General features: G+C 51.4%; 2 protein-coding genes and 1 pseudogene across 2 annotated transcripts in view; 1 reads left to right on the top strand and 2 right to left on the bottom strand.

Moving 5' to 3' along the window:
• Positions 1-16,165, top strand: part of LOC127478562 (avidin-like) — a 37,478-nt gene that overhangs the window by 2,316 nt on the left and 18,997 nt on the right. The window lies entirely within an intron of this gene.
• Positions 8,401-10,505, bottom strand: LOC127478688 (avidin-like; annotated as a pseudogene).
• LOC127478560 (avidin-like) lies at positions 10,845-13,076 on the bottom strand. Its single transcript, XM_051804429.1, has 4 exons — positions 12,909-13,076; positions 12,601-12,811; positions 12,049-12,169; positions 10,845-11,722 (listed from the first exon to the last, which is right to left on the bottom strand). The coding sequence occupies exons 1-4, from the start codon at positions 12,978-12,980 to the stop codon at positions 11,677-11,679; spliced, it is 450 nt and encodes a 149-aa protein (XP_051660389.1). The 5' UTR covers positions 12,981-13,076; the 3' UTR covers positions 10,845-11,676.

The raw sequence follows: 16,165 nt of genomic DNA, 5'->3' as shown, positions 1-16,165 counted from the left end.
CCTCCCAGTGTTCTCCTTTGCCACTGGCTGCAAGATCACAGCCCTCTGCAAAGGGCTGAGGGCACACCAGGCTGCTCCAAGGCCCTCCTCAGCAGGAGACATGTAACTGTCAACACCCCCTTAAGAACCCCCTTAAGAAGGAACCCCAGTGAGCTCAGCCCTCCCACAGCCCAGCAAAAGGCTCTGTTCCAACACTGCTCAGGCCATCATTGAGCAGCCCCCAAGGCCAGCCAAAGCACCAGGGTCTGCAAACAGCCAAATGTGTCTCCTCTGCAAGGGGCACAGACAGAGCTGGCAAAACCAGGGGCTCTCCCACGACAGACAGAGCCACCTGTGCACCCTCAGTTCGGCAAGAAGGCATCCAGTGCTGGGCACAGAGATGCTGAGGCAGCAACACTGGGGGTCTGCAAGTCCTGGGCACAGCAGAGGAGCTGGAGAGGGATGCCGGCTCCATGGCACAGGTCTCTATGGCAGGAGCTGTCCCAAATCCTCCATCTCTTCCCCAGCTGAAGACCCCTTTGGGATGTCATCACCTCCTTACCTTATAGTCATGGGGGATGACGGGAGAGACCTGTCGGCAAGTGAGCACCACCTTCTGCCCCGGGAGCTCATAGACCATCCAGGCCCGGGGGTACAGGGCATGGTAAAAGGCATAGTGGCCACAGTAGCCCCAGTTCCAGCTCTGCAGAGTGCTGGGTCTCTCCACAGACAAGACCTGCTGGTAAACTGTCTTCCCCTTGGAATGCAGGCACACGGTGAACTGAGGAGGAGAGGAACACATGTAGGGAATGAGATGAGCCCAATGACAGATGTCCCGATGACCCAGGCTGCTGCAGTGCCACTGACTCCCCCTGAATACCCTGCTGTACCTACCTGGTTGGCAAGGACTGTTTCATAGTTATAAATGCCAGGATTCAGCTGCCAGCAACAGAACTTGCTCCCAAAACACTATGCGTCTAAAAACAGGAGAAAAAAGTGTATGAAACTTTCCACATGTTATTTGCTGCCCTAAATAATCCAAAATCCGTATCTGAGAGAACTATGGCTTCTTTGGGTCCCTCCAGTCTGTTGCTCTTCAGTTGCAAGAGAGGAATTGACTGCAGATTCCTCAGGTGTGGTGGGTGGGAAGAGCTGGTGGTGCCATATCTGGAAGAGAGCTGAGCACTGGAGAGCCGTTGTATGGATTCTTTATGCCTCATGGGCAGTTGTCAGACCAAAGGTTTCTGGTGATGATGGACAGGTAGACAAGTGTGCTGACTGAAGGAAGGAGTGACTTTGTGTGTGGGAGGGTGATGAACCACTTCCTCATCTGTTGTATGGGCACTGAAAGAAAAATGGAGCTGCACACACACAGAGTCCCATTTTGGGACTTGTCCACCCATCCTTTTCAGCGTTCCCCTTTTATTCATATTCTCTTGTAAACAGGACCTGGTGTTTTTCTTTAGTTAGCTGGAATTCCCAGGATCATCCTAAACCAGTGCCCCGATCCCACACATTCACACTGGCATCAGGTGGTGGCTGTGCTCAGCCACGAGAGAACATCACACGCTACCATGCAGACCATTCCAAGTGGTTTTCCATGTGGAGAAACACAATATTGTCTCTTTCAAAGCACTTAGGCAAGGTCCATCTTCCCTTTGGATTCCCATTAACTAAGTGCAGGTGCAGAGTGACTGAGCTTGTTCCCACATGTTGGTAAATCAGAGGGGAGATTTCAGAGGGCTTGACTTGGGAGTTTGTGCTGAAGACTGTGGGCTTTAATACGAAATGGGCCTGGAGGAGAGCCAACACACAACTATTGTGGGGATTGGTGGCCTGCAGAGACCTCGGCAAAGTGCCCACCTGCCTATGGTGGTGGGACCAGAGGGGCGGATTGCTTGGACAGCTCCCTTCATAGCTCCCATACCAGGTACACTGTGGGGTCCAGATATCTTGGGGCAATTTGGTACAGTCATGCAAATCACACCAGGAAAAATGCAGGTTTTTCCTTAGGGGTCATCGATTGGCTGTTCCAAAAGCTGTGCAAACCATCTGCAAACTAACATGGAAAAGATATGACCCAGTTTGGGTTGATCAATGTCTCCTAAAGAGGGCCAATTGCAGAATCTGGTACAGGAGCAACTGAATGCAGGACATACAGTCCCGACCTCAAGCCTGTGGAATTCCCCTGTGTTCTGCATTCCCAAGAAAAGTGGGAAATGGTGCATGCTTCATGATCTTCGAGCTGTTAACTCTGTGATTGAACCTATGAGTGTATTACAGCCAGGACTTCCTTCACCTTCCATGTCACCTGCAGGGTGGCCTTTCAAGATCATTGATTTGAAAGACTGTTTTTTCTCTATCTTTTTGCATCCAGAAGATGCCTCATGATTTGCTTTTTCTGCACCTGGTTTGAACCAGGCAGCACCAATGAAATGTTACCGTTGGGTTGTTTGACCACAAAGTATGTGAAACAGTTCAATCATTTGTCAAAGAGTTGTAGCAGCTGCAATACAACCTGTGAGAAAACCATATCCATCAGCTGTCATTTATCATTACATGGACAATCTTCTGGTAGCTGCAGCACAGGACAGGGACTTGCAGGTCATACAGCTTTCACTGATGTTATTCCAGCAGCAGGTCTTCAAATAGCACTTGGAAAGGTGTAGAAAACAGAACTCTTGAGCTATCTGGGATGAAGAATTACTCAACAGGCAATCACACCGCAGCCTCTGAAACTCAAGGTAAAAGACACCACGACTTTAAATGATTTGCAGCAACTGCTGGGAGTCATAAACTGACTCCAGCCGATCCTGGGCATTTCTACACATCTTGCATCCTTTATTTGAGCTCCTAAAAGGTGAGCCTGTCTTATCTTCCACCAGAACTCTAACAATGGAAGTGAAACAGGCACTTCAAAAATGCTCTGAGGCCCTGGAAAACAAACAGAGCCAGAGATGTCACCCAGACTTACCTATTCTGCTAACCAGTGTAGCAAATAAATTTCAACCATGTGCAGTTTTGTTTCAGTGGGACCAATCTGAGTCAGACCCTTGGCGAGTTCTAGAATGGCTTTTTTTGCCACATTCACCATCTAAAACTGTATTAACTGTTCACAAAATGTATTCTAAGCTTGTCATTAAGGATTGGGACAGACTGCAAGCCATGGACGGATGCGACCCTGAAGTTGATATATCTTCCAGTCACAAAGGACAATCTGGACTGGCTTCTTGCAGAAGACACCGTGTTTCAGATTGCGATGGCCGATTACACTGGTGAACTGTCCATCCATTTCCCAAAGCACAGATTACGGGCTGAAATTGGGAATTTACCTCTGATATTAAACAGCGCTGTCAGAGACAACCAGTGACAGGTTAACTGTTTTTATAGATGCCTCTGGACAATCGAGAAAAGCTGCTGTGACATGGATAAAGCCTATCACAAAGCAATGGGAAGAAAGGGTTCAGGTCATAAATCAAGGTTCTATTTAAGTGTTGGAATTACTTGCTACCCTCCTGGCTTTTGAACTGTTTTCTAATGAACCTGTTAACATTGTTACTGACTCTTACTATGCTGCAGGTGTAGTGTCCCGACATTCCTTCGAGGAGTCTCTAATCCTCGAGAAGTCTCTAATCCTCCTCTGTTTGCTGAATTACGTCCTTTGTGGCTTCTCATGAAGCATAGAAGGTTTGTATTTTATGTTTAGCATGTACGTTCTCATACAGATCTCCCAGGACCCACTGCAGAAGGTAATCGATGTGCAGATGCAGCTGCCATGACAGCAGTTGTTCCAAAGGCTCTCGAGCAAGCTAAGGTCTCTCACTCTTTCTTTCACCAGAACGCTTGTTCCTTAAAACATTAGTTTCAAATAACCATGAATCAAGCCAAAGATGTTATTCTACCCTGTCCTGATTGTCAACAGTTCACCCCAATGACACTAAAAGAAGGAATCAATCCTAGAGGCTTGATTGCCAATTAATGATGGCAAACAGATGTTAGGCATAAAGCTGATTTTGGCAACTTAAAATATGTGCATGTTACTGTAGACACCCAATCTCAATACATATTTGCCACTGCACACCGGGTGAAAAGGCAAAAGACCTTGTCAAACACGGGCTTGCTTGCTTTGCAGTCTTAGGTGTGCCAAAATGCACCAACAGACAATGGCCCAGCATACTGCTTGACACAGGTCCAAACATTTTTCAACAGCTGGGATGTGTCTCATTCCACAGGTATTCCCCACTCACCCACAGGTCAAGCCATTGTTGAACGTGCGCACCGCAGTCTAAAAGAAACGTTACATAAACAAAAAAGGGGGGGGTGTCTCCCTCTAGCCCACAGGAACGTTTGTGGAAAGCAATCTATGTTTTAAACTTTTTGAATTGTGATGGAACAGGGAGGAGTGGCTTTGAGTGTCAGCACGAACCTAAATTGCTGGCTTCTCACAAGTCACCACTGACAGTAAAAGGTTTGATAACAGAACAGTGGACAGGACCAGCAGATCTTATAACCTGAGGAAGGCGATACACTTGTGTCTCTACAGCTTCTCAGCTCAAATGGATACCTTCCAGATGTGTGTGACCATATGTTGCCTCCTTGTTGGAAGAGCAGGAATACCCCTGCCCCTCGAATGAGGTGTCTTGGATAAAGGAAACATCTGGGTGACCCTGGTCAATGCAGCTGGAACTGAGACGCTATACCTGTCTGTAGTTACTCCCTTAGAACCATTTTGTATGTGCTTGATAGGCCTTCCACTCTCCAAAGATCAATGGGTTGCCTTTTTAAGTACATATTTGCCTCGTTGTTCTCACTTTGACACTCACAATACAGCACTGACAGAGTGCACAGATACAAAAGGGCAAAAAAGAAAGCAGCCGAATGAAGAGTAAAAAGATCATTTTCCTACCCTCCGTCTAGAACCTCAAGAGATAGATATAATGGGCAGCTTAACTGCCCCCTTTGGCTTTCATTTTTACCCTACTGACCCGCAATCAGAAAATCCACGGGCAGTTGATGCGTCTCCTCTGGGAGCTTATCAAAATGACAATTTTTGCTGTAAACTACCCAGCCCAATTACTATTAAATCCAAGTCACATCCAAATGGCTTGCCCGATGGATTATTTTTAATTTGTGGACAAGGAGTGTGGAAAGGCATCCCTGGAAAAGCGGTGGGGGGGTCCCTGTACTTTTGAGCAGCTAACACGGTTTCACCCTAATAAGTTACCCTTGAATAGAACTCTATGCAGCAGAAGCAAAAGGTTTGTGAACCAATATGCTTCAGACTGTAATTCTAATGTCTACTTTTGGGGCCCAGCAAAGAGGGTTTTTGCCAGCCTCGTATCAGGCATAGGAGCTGCACACACTTTAAGTTCTTTTGATGGACTTGGCTGTTGGCTTGCAAAAGAAGCTCATGCTACTGGTTCAGCTATTAGTGCCTTACTAACCGATGCAGATTCAGTGAGATGTGTGACTCTGCAAAATAGAGTGGCCATAGATTTTTGCTTTTAGCACAAGGTCATGGTTGTCTGGATTTTGAAGGTATGTACTGGCTGAACCTTAGTGATCATTCTGAGTCTGTTCATGGCGGCACTGACAAGCTAAAAGAATGAACCAAACAGCTACGTGAAGATGAAGGCAATGACTTTTGGGGATTGTTTACCTGGCTGAGAGGTTTTGGAATTGGGCCTTGGACCAAATGATTGTGGGTGTTGGGATTTTATGTGTTGGGAATCTTTGTTTTGATTTTGATCTGTGATCCTTGTTTGTTATCTTGTGTTCGATGAATGATTGATGGTAGTCTTAATCATGTTATGCCCATGCCCATGAATACAGTGTTCGCCCCACAGCTTTTAAACCAAATGGGGAGATGTGGAGAATGGTGACCAGAGCAAGCACACAAAGGGTTAACGAAGCAGTGGATATTGCCAGAATGGAAAAGAATGTGGCAGAAGGTGGGAGGAAGTGTCTACAATGTGCGTGGAGCCAAAGGTTGCGTGACCCAGAACAAGAAGATGACTGAAGAAAAGAAGAAAGTGAGTTGAAAGCCGATAGGAGTAAAGATGGACTTTAGTTGTTGCTCTGTAGAAATACGCATCCTGTAATTTTATAGGGTCAAGTGTTGCTTGTTGATAGGTTGAAGATGCTTAGCTCACAGACTAGAAACAAAACTGTTTCCTCTGTAAATAGAGGCTTGAAATTAATAACAAACAATTCTCTTGTGACCAGCAAGGGTGTCCATGTCCCAGTTGCTACAGCCTCGCACCCGCTCAGCCTCTTTCATAACAGAGGGGGCTCTGGTTGGGCAACAACCAACCCTACGGGGCCTCCTGCCAGAGGACAGCCATCAGATGGGAGAGCCCCATCCCCTCTGGACGGTGATGGAGTCCATGGGAACAGCGCGGGATGGGGCAGGAAGCATGGCCCGAGCAACAGGTCAGAAGAGCATCAAAGATGGCACAGGGAGGGCAGGAGCATCTCACAGTGGAGGTTTGGAGAGGTCTGGGAAAACTACAGGAAGGGCAGAGAAGGTCTGGGGACACCACAGGGAGTGTGTAAGATCTCTGGGGACACCACAAGAAGGGCAGGGGATCTCAGGGGACGTCACGGTGGAGGACAGAGGAGGTCTGGGGACACCCCACAGGAAGGGCAGGGGAGGTCTGGGGACACCACAGGAAGGGAAGGAGATCTCTGATGATATAACAGTGCAGGACAGGAGAGCTCTGGGGACACCACAGGCAGGGCTATAAGCTCACTCTGTCTGCCTTAGATCTTTTTTATTCTAAAGAACTCCCTTAATCCTTAATAGCCATGAGGGCTGGGGGAAGGAAGCAGCGTATCCTGCCTGCTGTGACCTTCCTTTCCCCACTTGCCTGTTCTGTGAGCTGATGCAGGCAGCACATTGCTGTGGTGCCCAAGTGCTGCCAACAGGTGACAAATGGCCTTTTCTTTGCTCCCTAGGGGATTGTTCCTGGGCAGAGGAATAATGTTGTCTGGGAAGAGCAAGTTCCCAGATGCAGTCCCCCCTTGACCAGCTGGTGTCCTCCCATGGCAGAGCCCACAGCCAAGGGAGAGGGACAAAGGTGCTCTCCCGTAGGGTCACTGTGGTGAGGCTGGAAGGGTACTGTGGTACCAGGATAAGGGTGCAGCTCACCTGAGCTGTCCACTTGCATTTGTCTTGGAACATGTCTGGAAATACCAGCTGAAACCAACCCCTCATATGGCTGGTAAATTTGGAACCACACAGATTGCCCAATGCCCTGACCAGAGCTGCCACCCCCAGCCCTGGCAGCAATAAAAAGAGTGGGGATGAGGACTGGAACAGGGGTGGAAATGGACATGGGGTCTGAAACAGAGATGAGAAGGGGGATGAGTGGGAACCAGGATGTAGGAGGGATTGCATGGGGCTTCCCACTGGAATCACCCAGACTGGGGATCTTAACCTCATGTCTACTGGTTGAGGGCTGTGTCTGGGCTTCCACCCTGCCCTGCAGGAGCTTGAGGCACTGTGTGCTTTCTGCCCCAGAATCCCTGCCCCATCCAGCAGTTGCTTCCCCCAGCCATCCTGCAGTCCAAGGCAGGCTCTGCACCTCTCCCTACCCACACGGCTTCTCCCTCTGGTGCTCAGGAGCAGGAGCTGGGAGCTGCACAGTACAGATTATGTAACTAATGAAACTTCATGAGTTGCTGAAATGATGGATTAGTGAGTTCCAGTTTCAGTCATATCAGTGTAAAGGGCCCCTGTTTGGTTTGTTCCCTTTCCTAATTAGCTGATAAAACAAAGTTTAAGGTACAGATGACATCCTGTGAATTTGAACATCATAAAAGATCTGTACCCTGTTCCACCCTCTCCCTAATCGGGGGACAGGCAAGTATTGGGAAATACATGCAGAGCTGTGCACATAGACCATGGAGCCCTTCAGTATGTGGCTTTAGCCACCCAGTCTACCCAGCAGCTTCCCCTGGAGCTCCAGGTCCCTCTCATGTTCCTTCCAGTATCCAGCATGGGTTTTGGACCACACCAACATCCCGGATTGCAATCTGTGGAGCCTGGCACCCAGCTCTCCCCTACATGTGCACACAGCACCAAGCCCACCATCCACAGCAGGAGTTGGAAATGGAGGCAGAGACACAGGATGAGGCCAGCTGACAGTAGTGGCTTGCCAGCATGCAGCCTTCACCCTGATCCATGCCTGTGGGGTATCCCACTGCTCCTTGCTGGGGATGCTGCCTGGGGCCACCCACCACAAGGCCCCCGTGAATGTCCCAAATATGCATGGGCAAGAAGGCACCTGCTGAGGCCTGAAGCCATGGTCAGGAAACAGAATTACCCAGCACCTGTACTTCTCCTGTCCCCCAGCCCCATCCCTTCCAGCCCCTCCAAAACACTTCCCTCTGCTCCCCCAGTCTCCACCCGTCCCCCCCCTTGCTCTGCCCATGGCCACAGAGTGGCTGCTTGCATCCCAGGGACACATGGGGCACGGCTCTCTGCCAACTGGAGAAGGCTTTATTTGGCTCCATGAGTGGGAGCAGCAAGCTTTGGGAAGGGAGAGCCCCACCAGCACGTTGCTGGGAGGCACTGGGAAGAAGCAGGGCAAGGTGAGGGTGTGTTTCCTGTGCAGGATGCTGGGAGCAGGCAGGAGCCCAGCCTGAGACTGCTACAGTGGAGAGCCTTGGGGATGCAGAAGGACAGCAGGCTGCAGGCAGCTCTGGGCCCTTTTCCCATCACTTGAGGTGGGTGAAGATGGAGGTGCCAACCCTGCGAGGAAGACATGTCAGGAGGAGGGGAGTGAGGGCTGTGGGGTGGGAGGGCCACGACAGGGCTCAGCTGGTGTCTTTCCAGGTGTCCCTGTGGGATGGGACCTCTTCCCACAGGAGCCATGTGGTTTCCAGTGTCTCCTTCCCACAGCGATCCACAAAGCACTGGCCTACAAAGGCCGTGGTGGAGTCTGGCAGGGTTGGAGAGAGGCAGAGGGGGCTGAGAGCTTGCACCTCAAGACAGAGACACCTGGGCCACCTGATGTTGGCAGACAGACAGACAGATAGACAGACAGCACGCAGCACATTCCCTGGACAGAGAGATGGATCTGCCTGCCAGATTGGCCAGATGGGCTGGCTCCACATCACCCGGACAGACAGATGGGCTCCAACTCTGCCATGTCCCTCAGACACACAGATGGACACCCCTGCCACCTTTCCCAGATAGACAGCCCCGCTACCCACCCCAGACAGGCACCTCTCCCATCAGCACGTCCCAGGGCAGAAGCAAGTGTGTGTGGGCAGTCTGTGCCCACAGCCAGAGTTCCTCTGGACATTCTTAGTGCTGTGGGGGACCAGCTGGAGGGCTCCCCACTCCCAGCAGGGGCAGGGGATCACCGGCACTGCTGTACCTGAGAACTGCCAGTGCACGGAGAAGCCGAAGGTGGGGTGTCTCTTGGCACCGGGGTGCTGCTGGGCCCTTGCAGGGGTGACCCCAGGCTCTGTTGTTGGTGGCTGTCACAGCAGTGTGGTAGAAGCCCGAGAAGGTGCTGGCTGTGTTCAGGGCCAAGAGGGTTGTGTTGGAGCCCAGCTCGTTCCTCCACAGGCCCTGCAGGTCACACTGGGGACCGGGAGTTGTGTGGGTGCCTCAGGCACTGCTGAGCCACGGTCCCCACTCCAGCCTCACTGAGCAGTGGGAGGTGTGTCCCATGGCATGGCCCCTCCATGTGGCAGCTGGGAATGATGGCATGGGCACCAGCTGGGACAGCATTTCCCTCTCCCTGGGCAGGGCAGGGGAGAGCTGGGGGTGCTGGGTACTGCCCTATCCCAGGGCCAGGTGACCAACAGTGCCTACAAGGACAGCACAATCAGAGCTGGCAGGCCCCTTGGTCTCACACATGCTGCACTGTGGTATGGCATGGCATGGCATGGTATGGTGTGAGAGATGGCACAGGATGGCACATCAGGGTACCTCAAGGCTGCATCAGAGCATTCAGCCCCTCAGGCAGAAATAACATAAACAGTGTGAGCTGGGGTGGCACAGGACAGCACTGCATGGCACAGTGAAAACATGTCAACCCCCTCCCCCAGGCCCTGCACACTCTGTCCCAGGGCTGGCAGAGCATGGCACAGGACAGCATGGCAGAACAGACTGTGGCACAGCACAGCACAGCATGGCACAACATGGCACCAGAAAGCACAGCAAGAGCAGGCAGCCTCCTTGGCAGCTTACATTGCACCCCAGGATGGCAGAGCCTGGCACAGGAACAGCAGGCAACCCTGTGCCTGCTCTCAGTGCACCACAGGGATGGTGGTGCACAGCATGGCACAGCCAGGGAGTGCCAACCTCATCCAGCCACCCTCCTTCCTGGGATAGCACAGCAGAGCACGGCCAGACTCTGCCCCAGGGCTGCCCTTACCTTCCTGGCTGCAGCCTGGTGAGGGACGAGCAGGGCCAGGGTGAGCAGCAGGCAGCAGCTGAGGGTCCCCATGGTGTTGTTGGTGGTGGCTCTGCCTGTGCTGCTGCCCCACGCCCGCTCGGCCCCTTCCATAGCAGGGGGGCTGTGGTTGGGCAGCAACCACCCCTGCAGGGCCTCCTACCAGAGGACACCCGGTGGGAGATTGGCCACCGGCCATTGCACCAGCTGAGCGGGGTCTGGCTCCCCTGGGCCAGGGGGGTCCTGGGGACCATGGGGGGGTGGCAGGGCTGTAGAAGAGGACCCTGGAGGGTCACAGCAGGGGACACACATTGGGTCTCAGCTATGCTGACAGAAGGGACTGTGTGATACCATGGGAGGAATGGCGGAATGTCCATGCTGAGCCATGGAATTGTCGTCCAGAATAATTGGATTTGTTCCCCGGTGTGCAACAAGCCAATAATTACACACTCGACAGAGGCACTGGTAATTTATCTCAGAGTTGCACAAGCCTGGGTGTTCAGGAGTATTCCACAAATCAAGCACATTGGCTATCAGCACTTTTTCCTGTTTATACATTTTAGCAAACAAAGGCATTAATGTTCTTTGGCTACAAGTTACATAGTTCTTCCATTAATTAGTTTTCTATCTGCTATTCATTAGCAATTCTCTGATTTCTCCTGCTAAGTAGTCTGCAGGCTCACTCTTTCTCTTCTTCTGAGCCAGTGGGTTTCCAGGCTCAGTGGGCAATGAGTCGATGGTCACGATCTCCCCCTGCTGGAATCACTTTCTACCCAGTCGGAGCTGGTTCAGCACAGTTGCTGAGTTATCCATATTAGTTTCTTCCGTATCTTGGGGGTTCTGCCAAATGTCCCTGTGGCCCCTAAATGCTGTATTCTTTTGGTTCACTAGCAGTGGTACATCCTTCTTCCCAAGATTTGTTGACCTCCCCCTAGGTCTGAGGTCATGGAAGCCTGTCCAGCCCTAAACCATAACAAGGCAATTCTACCAAGAAGTAATTTGTATTTCTAACACCCAGATGTCACTTAGAGCTTGTTAGCTGCTATCTGTTTCATGGGTTAAATCTCCCTTTTTGTTGATCAGTCTTGAAAGCATACAAAGATCAAACATCAAAGAACATACTTTCTTAAGAATGTTTTTTACATATTCCACATTTTTCAACATCAGGACAGGAAACAGTGGAGATTTGCAACAAAGCTTTATTGGGAGAAACAAGTGGTGGGGCAGGAGATGGGGCTTCCCCTCCAGTGTTGCTGCCAGCCTGGGAACGCCCCTGCTGCCCTTCTCACTCCCTCTGCGACTGCACACGGGTGAAGATGTTGGTGCCGACCCTGCAGGGACACAGAAGAAGATGTAAGGGTGGCACATGACAACGTCCAAAAGCCCAGCCAGCCCTGTATTCTCCCATAGCATTTTCACCTTAGTGGGACTGCAGAGGCTGTTATTTTTACATGCTTTTACCCATGCAGCAAGCAATAGAGTGAACTTTGCCACTGAACTTTGCTAAGTTGTGCTTTTGCAAACTGATATTGAAGCTGCTTTTGCCAACACCTTTGACAGTGATGGTGCAAGCAACTCAAACCACCAATTTGTAACAGCTCCAACACCCCCCAGGGATGCACAGGGAACCTGTGCAGGGCAGGGACAGGGAACTCACCTGGTGGCTTTCCAGTCATTTTCAAGGTTGTCCATGCGTGAGCGCAGAAGCCACATGGTCTTCAAAGTCTCCTTTCCATCCTTGTCCAAGAAGCATTGTCCCGTGAAAACGGTGATGGAGTCTGCAGGGACAGGACAGGAGGTGCAGTGACGCATGGCCAGGGTGTCAGGTCAGTGCCTGCCCCAGCACACGGGACAGTAGAGCCCTGCTGTGCCTGGCCCCTGGGACATTGGGGATGTGGAAAGCAGGCAGGAGGGTTCAGAGGGCTGGGGGTCTCACATGGAAATGGGCAGACAGCTGTGGGCTTCAGCCCCTGTTGCATCTCCTGCCCACTGGGACTGGGAGGTGACAGCAGTGAAGGAGCTCCAGGGACAAGGTTGGGGGAGCATCAGGGGCACCAGAGGGGATGAGAGAGCACTGGCATAGTGCAGGGGAAGGCAGAGAATCAGCAAGGACGCTGCAGGGAGGGGCAGAAGAGCTTCAAGAGCATCACAGCAGCGAGGGCAGGGCAGGTCTGGAGACACATGAGGGAGGCTGGGAAAGGAGAAGTACCTGAATAGCTCCAGTTGACAGTGAAGCCAAAGGTGGGCTGGCCCTTCTGGTTTTTGCGTTGCAGAGTTCCTTGCAGGGGTGACACCTTGATCTCGTTCGTGGTGACTGTCACAGCCGTGAGGTAGGAGCCAGAGAAGACACCGTCTCCATTCACAGCTGAGATGGTCATGTTGGAGCCCAGGTCATTGACCCAGTGCCCGATCAGGTTGCACTGCAGCAGAGGGGACTCAGTACCGGTGCCACAGCACAGCCTGCAGCCCTTGCCCACCCTGCCCATCCTGCCCTCTGCATCCCAGACCTGATCTTACCTTTTTTGGAGGGAGGCTGTGAGCCCCCAGGGCCAGGCTGAGCACCAGGAGGAAGACAGTTGCTTGCACCATCTCTGCAGCAGGCAGACAGCTGATGTACCTTGGGGATGTGCTCCTTGCAGGACTCTGCCAATGCTCCTGCTCCTTCTCCTTTTTATTGCTGCCAGGGCTGTGGCTGGCAGCTCTGGCCCGGGCATTGTGCAATCTGGGTGTTTCCAAAGTCTTGGTTCCTAGCCATAGGAGGGGGTAATTGCAGCAGATATTCCCAGAAAAGACTGCTAGAAATGCCCCTCCTTGCTTCCCCTGCGCCTTGCAGATCAAATCTGGCTTCTGCCGGACTGCTGGCAATGGTGAGATGGGAAAACCCCTCTCTGGACCTGTTGTCCATTCTGCCACCTATTTGCCACGTCACTGCTGTGCCCCGGAGTGCCAGGGAGCCTTAAAGCCAGTGCACCTCAGGACTGGCCACAGCACACAGCTCACCCTGCTCTTCCTCACCAGACATGATCATGCAAACCCACCCAGCATCCGGATTCCCTCGGGATTTGGTTTTGGCCCTCCACACTAAGAGTGCCCCATCCCCTCTCGCCTGGAGCTGACATGAATGTTTGCTGCTCTTTTTACAAACTGGCTTGTGTTTCTTGGAAGGAAATTATTTAGCTAATGAAAAACCAATATTTCCTGAATATCTTGGACATTGCATGTTAATGCTGACAAAAGTTGTACTTACGCAGGGATTCTTGAATCTCTATAAGCACATATTGTATAACTCCCCTTACGTTAGAGTTGTTGCTGGCCAGGAAGGCTGAAGTGTCTGGGTTCATGCCAGAGTTTCTCACCCATTTCTCAATGCTTTTCAAAGCAGTCTCCAAAAAATAGGTTTTAATTCCCCCAGTCCTCATAGCAAGAGGTGATGGAGCCCTACTCACCAGGAAATAATCCTTTTCTTAAAATGGAGACAGGGCAGCTCTTGGCCACATCTCAGAAATACTTTTCAAATTTGTCTTTCTCTTTAATCTCACATTTGAGCCCCAGTTTCTCTCTGACAGTAAAATTCAATGCTATCCAGGCTGGAGAGCCCTGCATTTCTGCTGCTGGCTTCTCCACAACCTCCTTTCCTCTCTCCAGGAGTCTCACAGCCCTCTGGCACCTTGCCTGCAAGAGATCCCTGTCCAGAGGGCTGGCTGCCTACAGGACATTCCTGCCCCAGTGTTTGTAGTCTCAGAAATTAACTACACAACAAGGTATGTTTTCCCACATAGCTGCTGTTTGCTCTGACTGTTTTTTGGCAAGCAGGTGCTGCCTGGAGTGTGGCCGACGTTTGTGATAAAGGTCAGGGTTGGTCTGGAAAGGTTTCAAGGGGCAAGAGGGGCACACATCGCCCCTCTCTATTACACCCTTGCCATCTGCCCTCTGTTATCAGCCCCTCTCTATCACCCCCTTGCCATCACCGTGGTTCAGGGAGCTCCTGCTCCAGCGGGGACCTTGGGGATGGGCAATGCAAGGTCTCCATGCCCAGCAACCCACAGCTCATTCACAGCTGTAGGTTCAAGTTTAGCATCACACAAACCATATTGGTTATTTCTGTCCAAAATCTTTATTTTTCTTGTATGGAACACTCCCTGTCCCACCGGTGTACATTCCAGGGGCAGGGATAAGTTCAGTGCTCAAGGAGGCAAATTTCTTGACCAGCCTCAGTTGAGTTAAAAATAAAACAAGCCAAGAGCTGGGCTATCTCCATGGGTTTGCACCCTCCAAAGGGCAGAGAGCAAAGCAGCTTGGAGCTGGCAATCATTGCTATGGTTAAATTCTGCAATGCCATTCCTGAGCCCTGGCACAGCAGGAAGTGGGTGAGGGACAATGGGCAGGCAGGGAGGCAATGCAATGCAGAAAGCACTGAAGAAGCTAAAAATTGGCAGAGCTGTGGTTTAAAACATATCAGTATTAGGAAGTTATGAAAAAAAGAAGGAATAATAAGAAGAAAGGGTTAATAAATAATTCAACTTGTTTCCTCAAACTGGGATTTAATCAGCCTTGAAAAACAATAGTACAGGCTGTACTGTAATGAAAATCTGTGACTAAGCAACGTCCTCCCTGTCTGCAACTGTGCCCATGCAGAAGCTGCTGAAAGCTGAGCCTATCACATAAAAGGTTTATTGAGTTGATAGGGTCAAAAGAGGAGGAAAAGGCAGAAATATCCCTTTATACAAACTGAATACCTCAACCTTTGAAAAAAAGCCTGCAGACAGCCTGTTGCCTGAGGTTAAAGAACAATGCAGATGGGTTGCAGCAACACCAACCATGCCAGAAGCTGTGCTGGCTTCAGTGCCTGCTTTTGTCCCTTTCCAGCTGGATCAGGACATCACTGCTGCTGTCAGTAGCTTCCAACACAAGACAAGTGGAAGTGGGAACTGCAGGTGAGCCACACCGATGTCTCAGCACTCCCATCCCCACCAGCCTCACCCTGGGGATCCCAAGGGAGGGCATCTCTGTCCCTCTCCATCATCACTGGGCTCTGCCATGCCAGGATGACACCAGCTGGTTTGGAGGAGTCACATCCGGGGCAATATGTCCTTCCTGGACATTGTTATTCCTCTACCCACACGGAAGCAGGAACACTCCCCTGGGGAGTGAAGAAAGGCCCATGTGTCACCCACTTGACAGCACTGGGCTGCTGCAGTGATCCCCTGCCTGCACCAGCTTCCAGGACAGGCAAGCAGAGGACAAATGGTCACAACAGGTAGGACAGGCTGCTGCCTACCCCAGCCCTGAAGGCTATTAAGGATTAAGGGAGCACTAAGCTCTAAAGTGGACAGAAAGAGCTTATAGCCCTTCCTGTATGTCCTCAGAGCTCTCCGGCCCTTCACTGCAATATTGTCAAAAATCCCCTGTCCTACCTGTGGTGTCTCCAGACCTCTCCTGCCCTCCCTGTGATGTCCTTGATGCTCTTTTGTCTGTCCAACTTCATCTGACCTTGCATGGGTCCCCTGTGCATCCCCAGAGGGGATGGGACTCTCCCACCATGTGGGTGTCCTTTGTCAGAGGGTCAGCAGCCCCTCTTATGTAAAAGGGGCCAAGCGGTTGTGGGGCAGGAGCACAGGCAGAGCCACCACCAACAACACCATGGGGACCCTCGGCTGCTGCTGCTGCTCACCCTGGTCCTGCTTGTCCTGCATGAGGATGCAGCCAGGAAGGTAAGGGCAGCCCTGGGGCAGTCTGGCCCTGCTGAGCCATGCTGTGCTGTCCCAGGGTGCAGG

The sequence above is a fragment of the Manacus candei genome, unplaced genomic scaffold (assembly GCF_025592945.1).
Source record: "Manacus candei isolate 608988 ecotype Guabito, Panama unplaced genomic scaffold, ASM2559294v1 h1tg000061l, whole genome shotgun sequence".
NCBI classification, from domain to species: domain Eukaryota; kingdom Metazoa; phylum Chordata; class Aves; order Passeriformes; family Pipridae; genus Manacus; species Manacus candei.
This window is presented reverse-complemented; position numbering and strand designations above follow the sequence as displayed.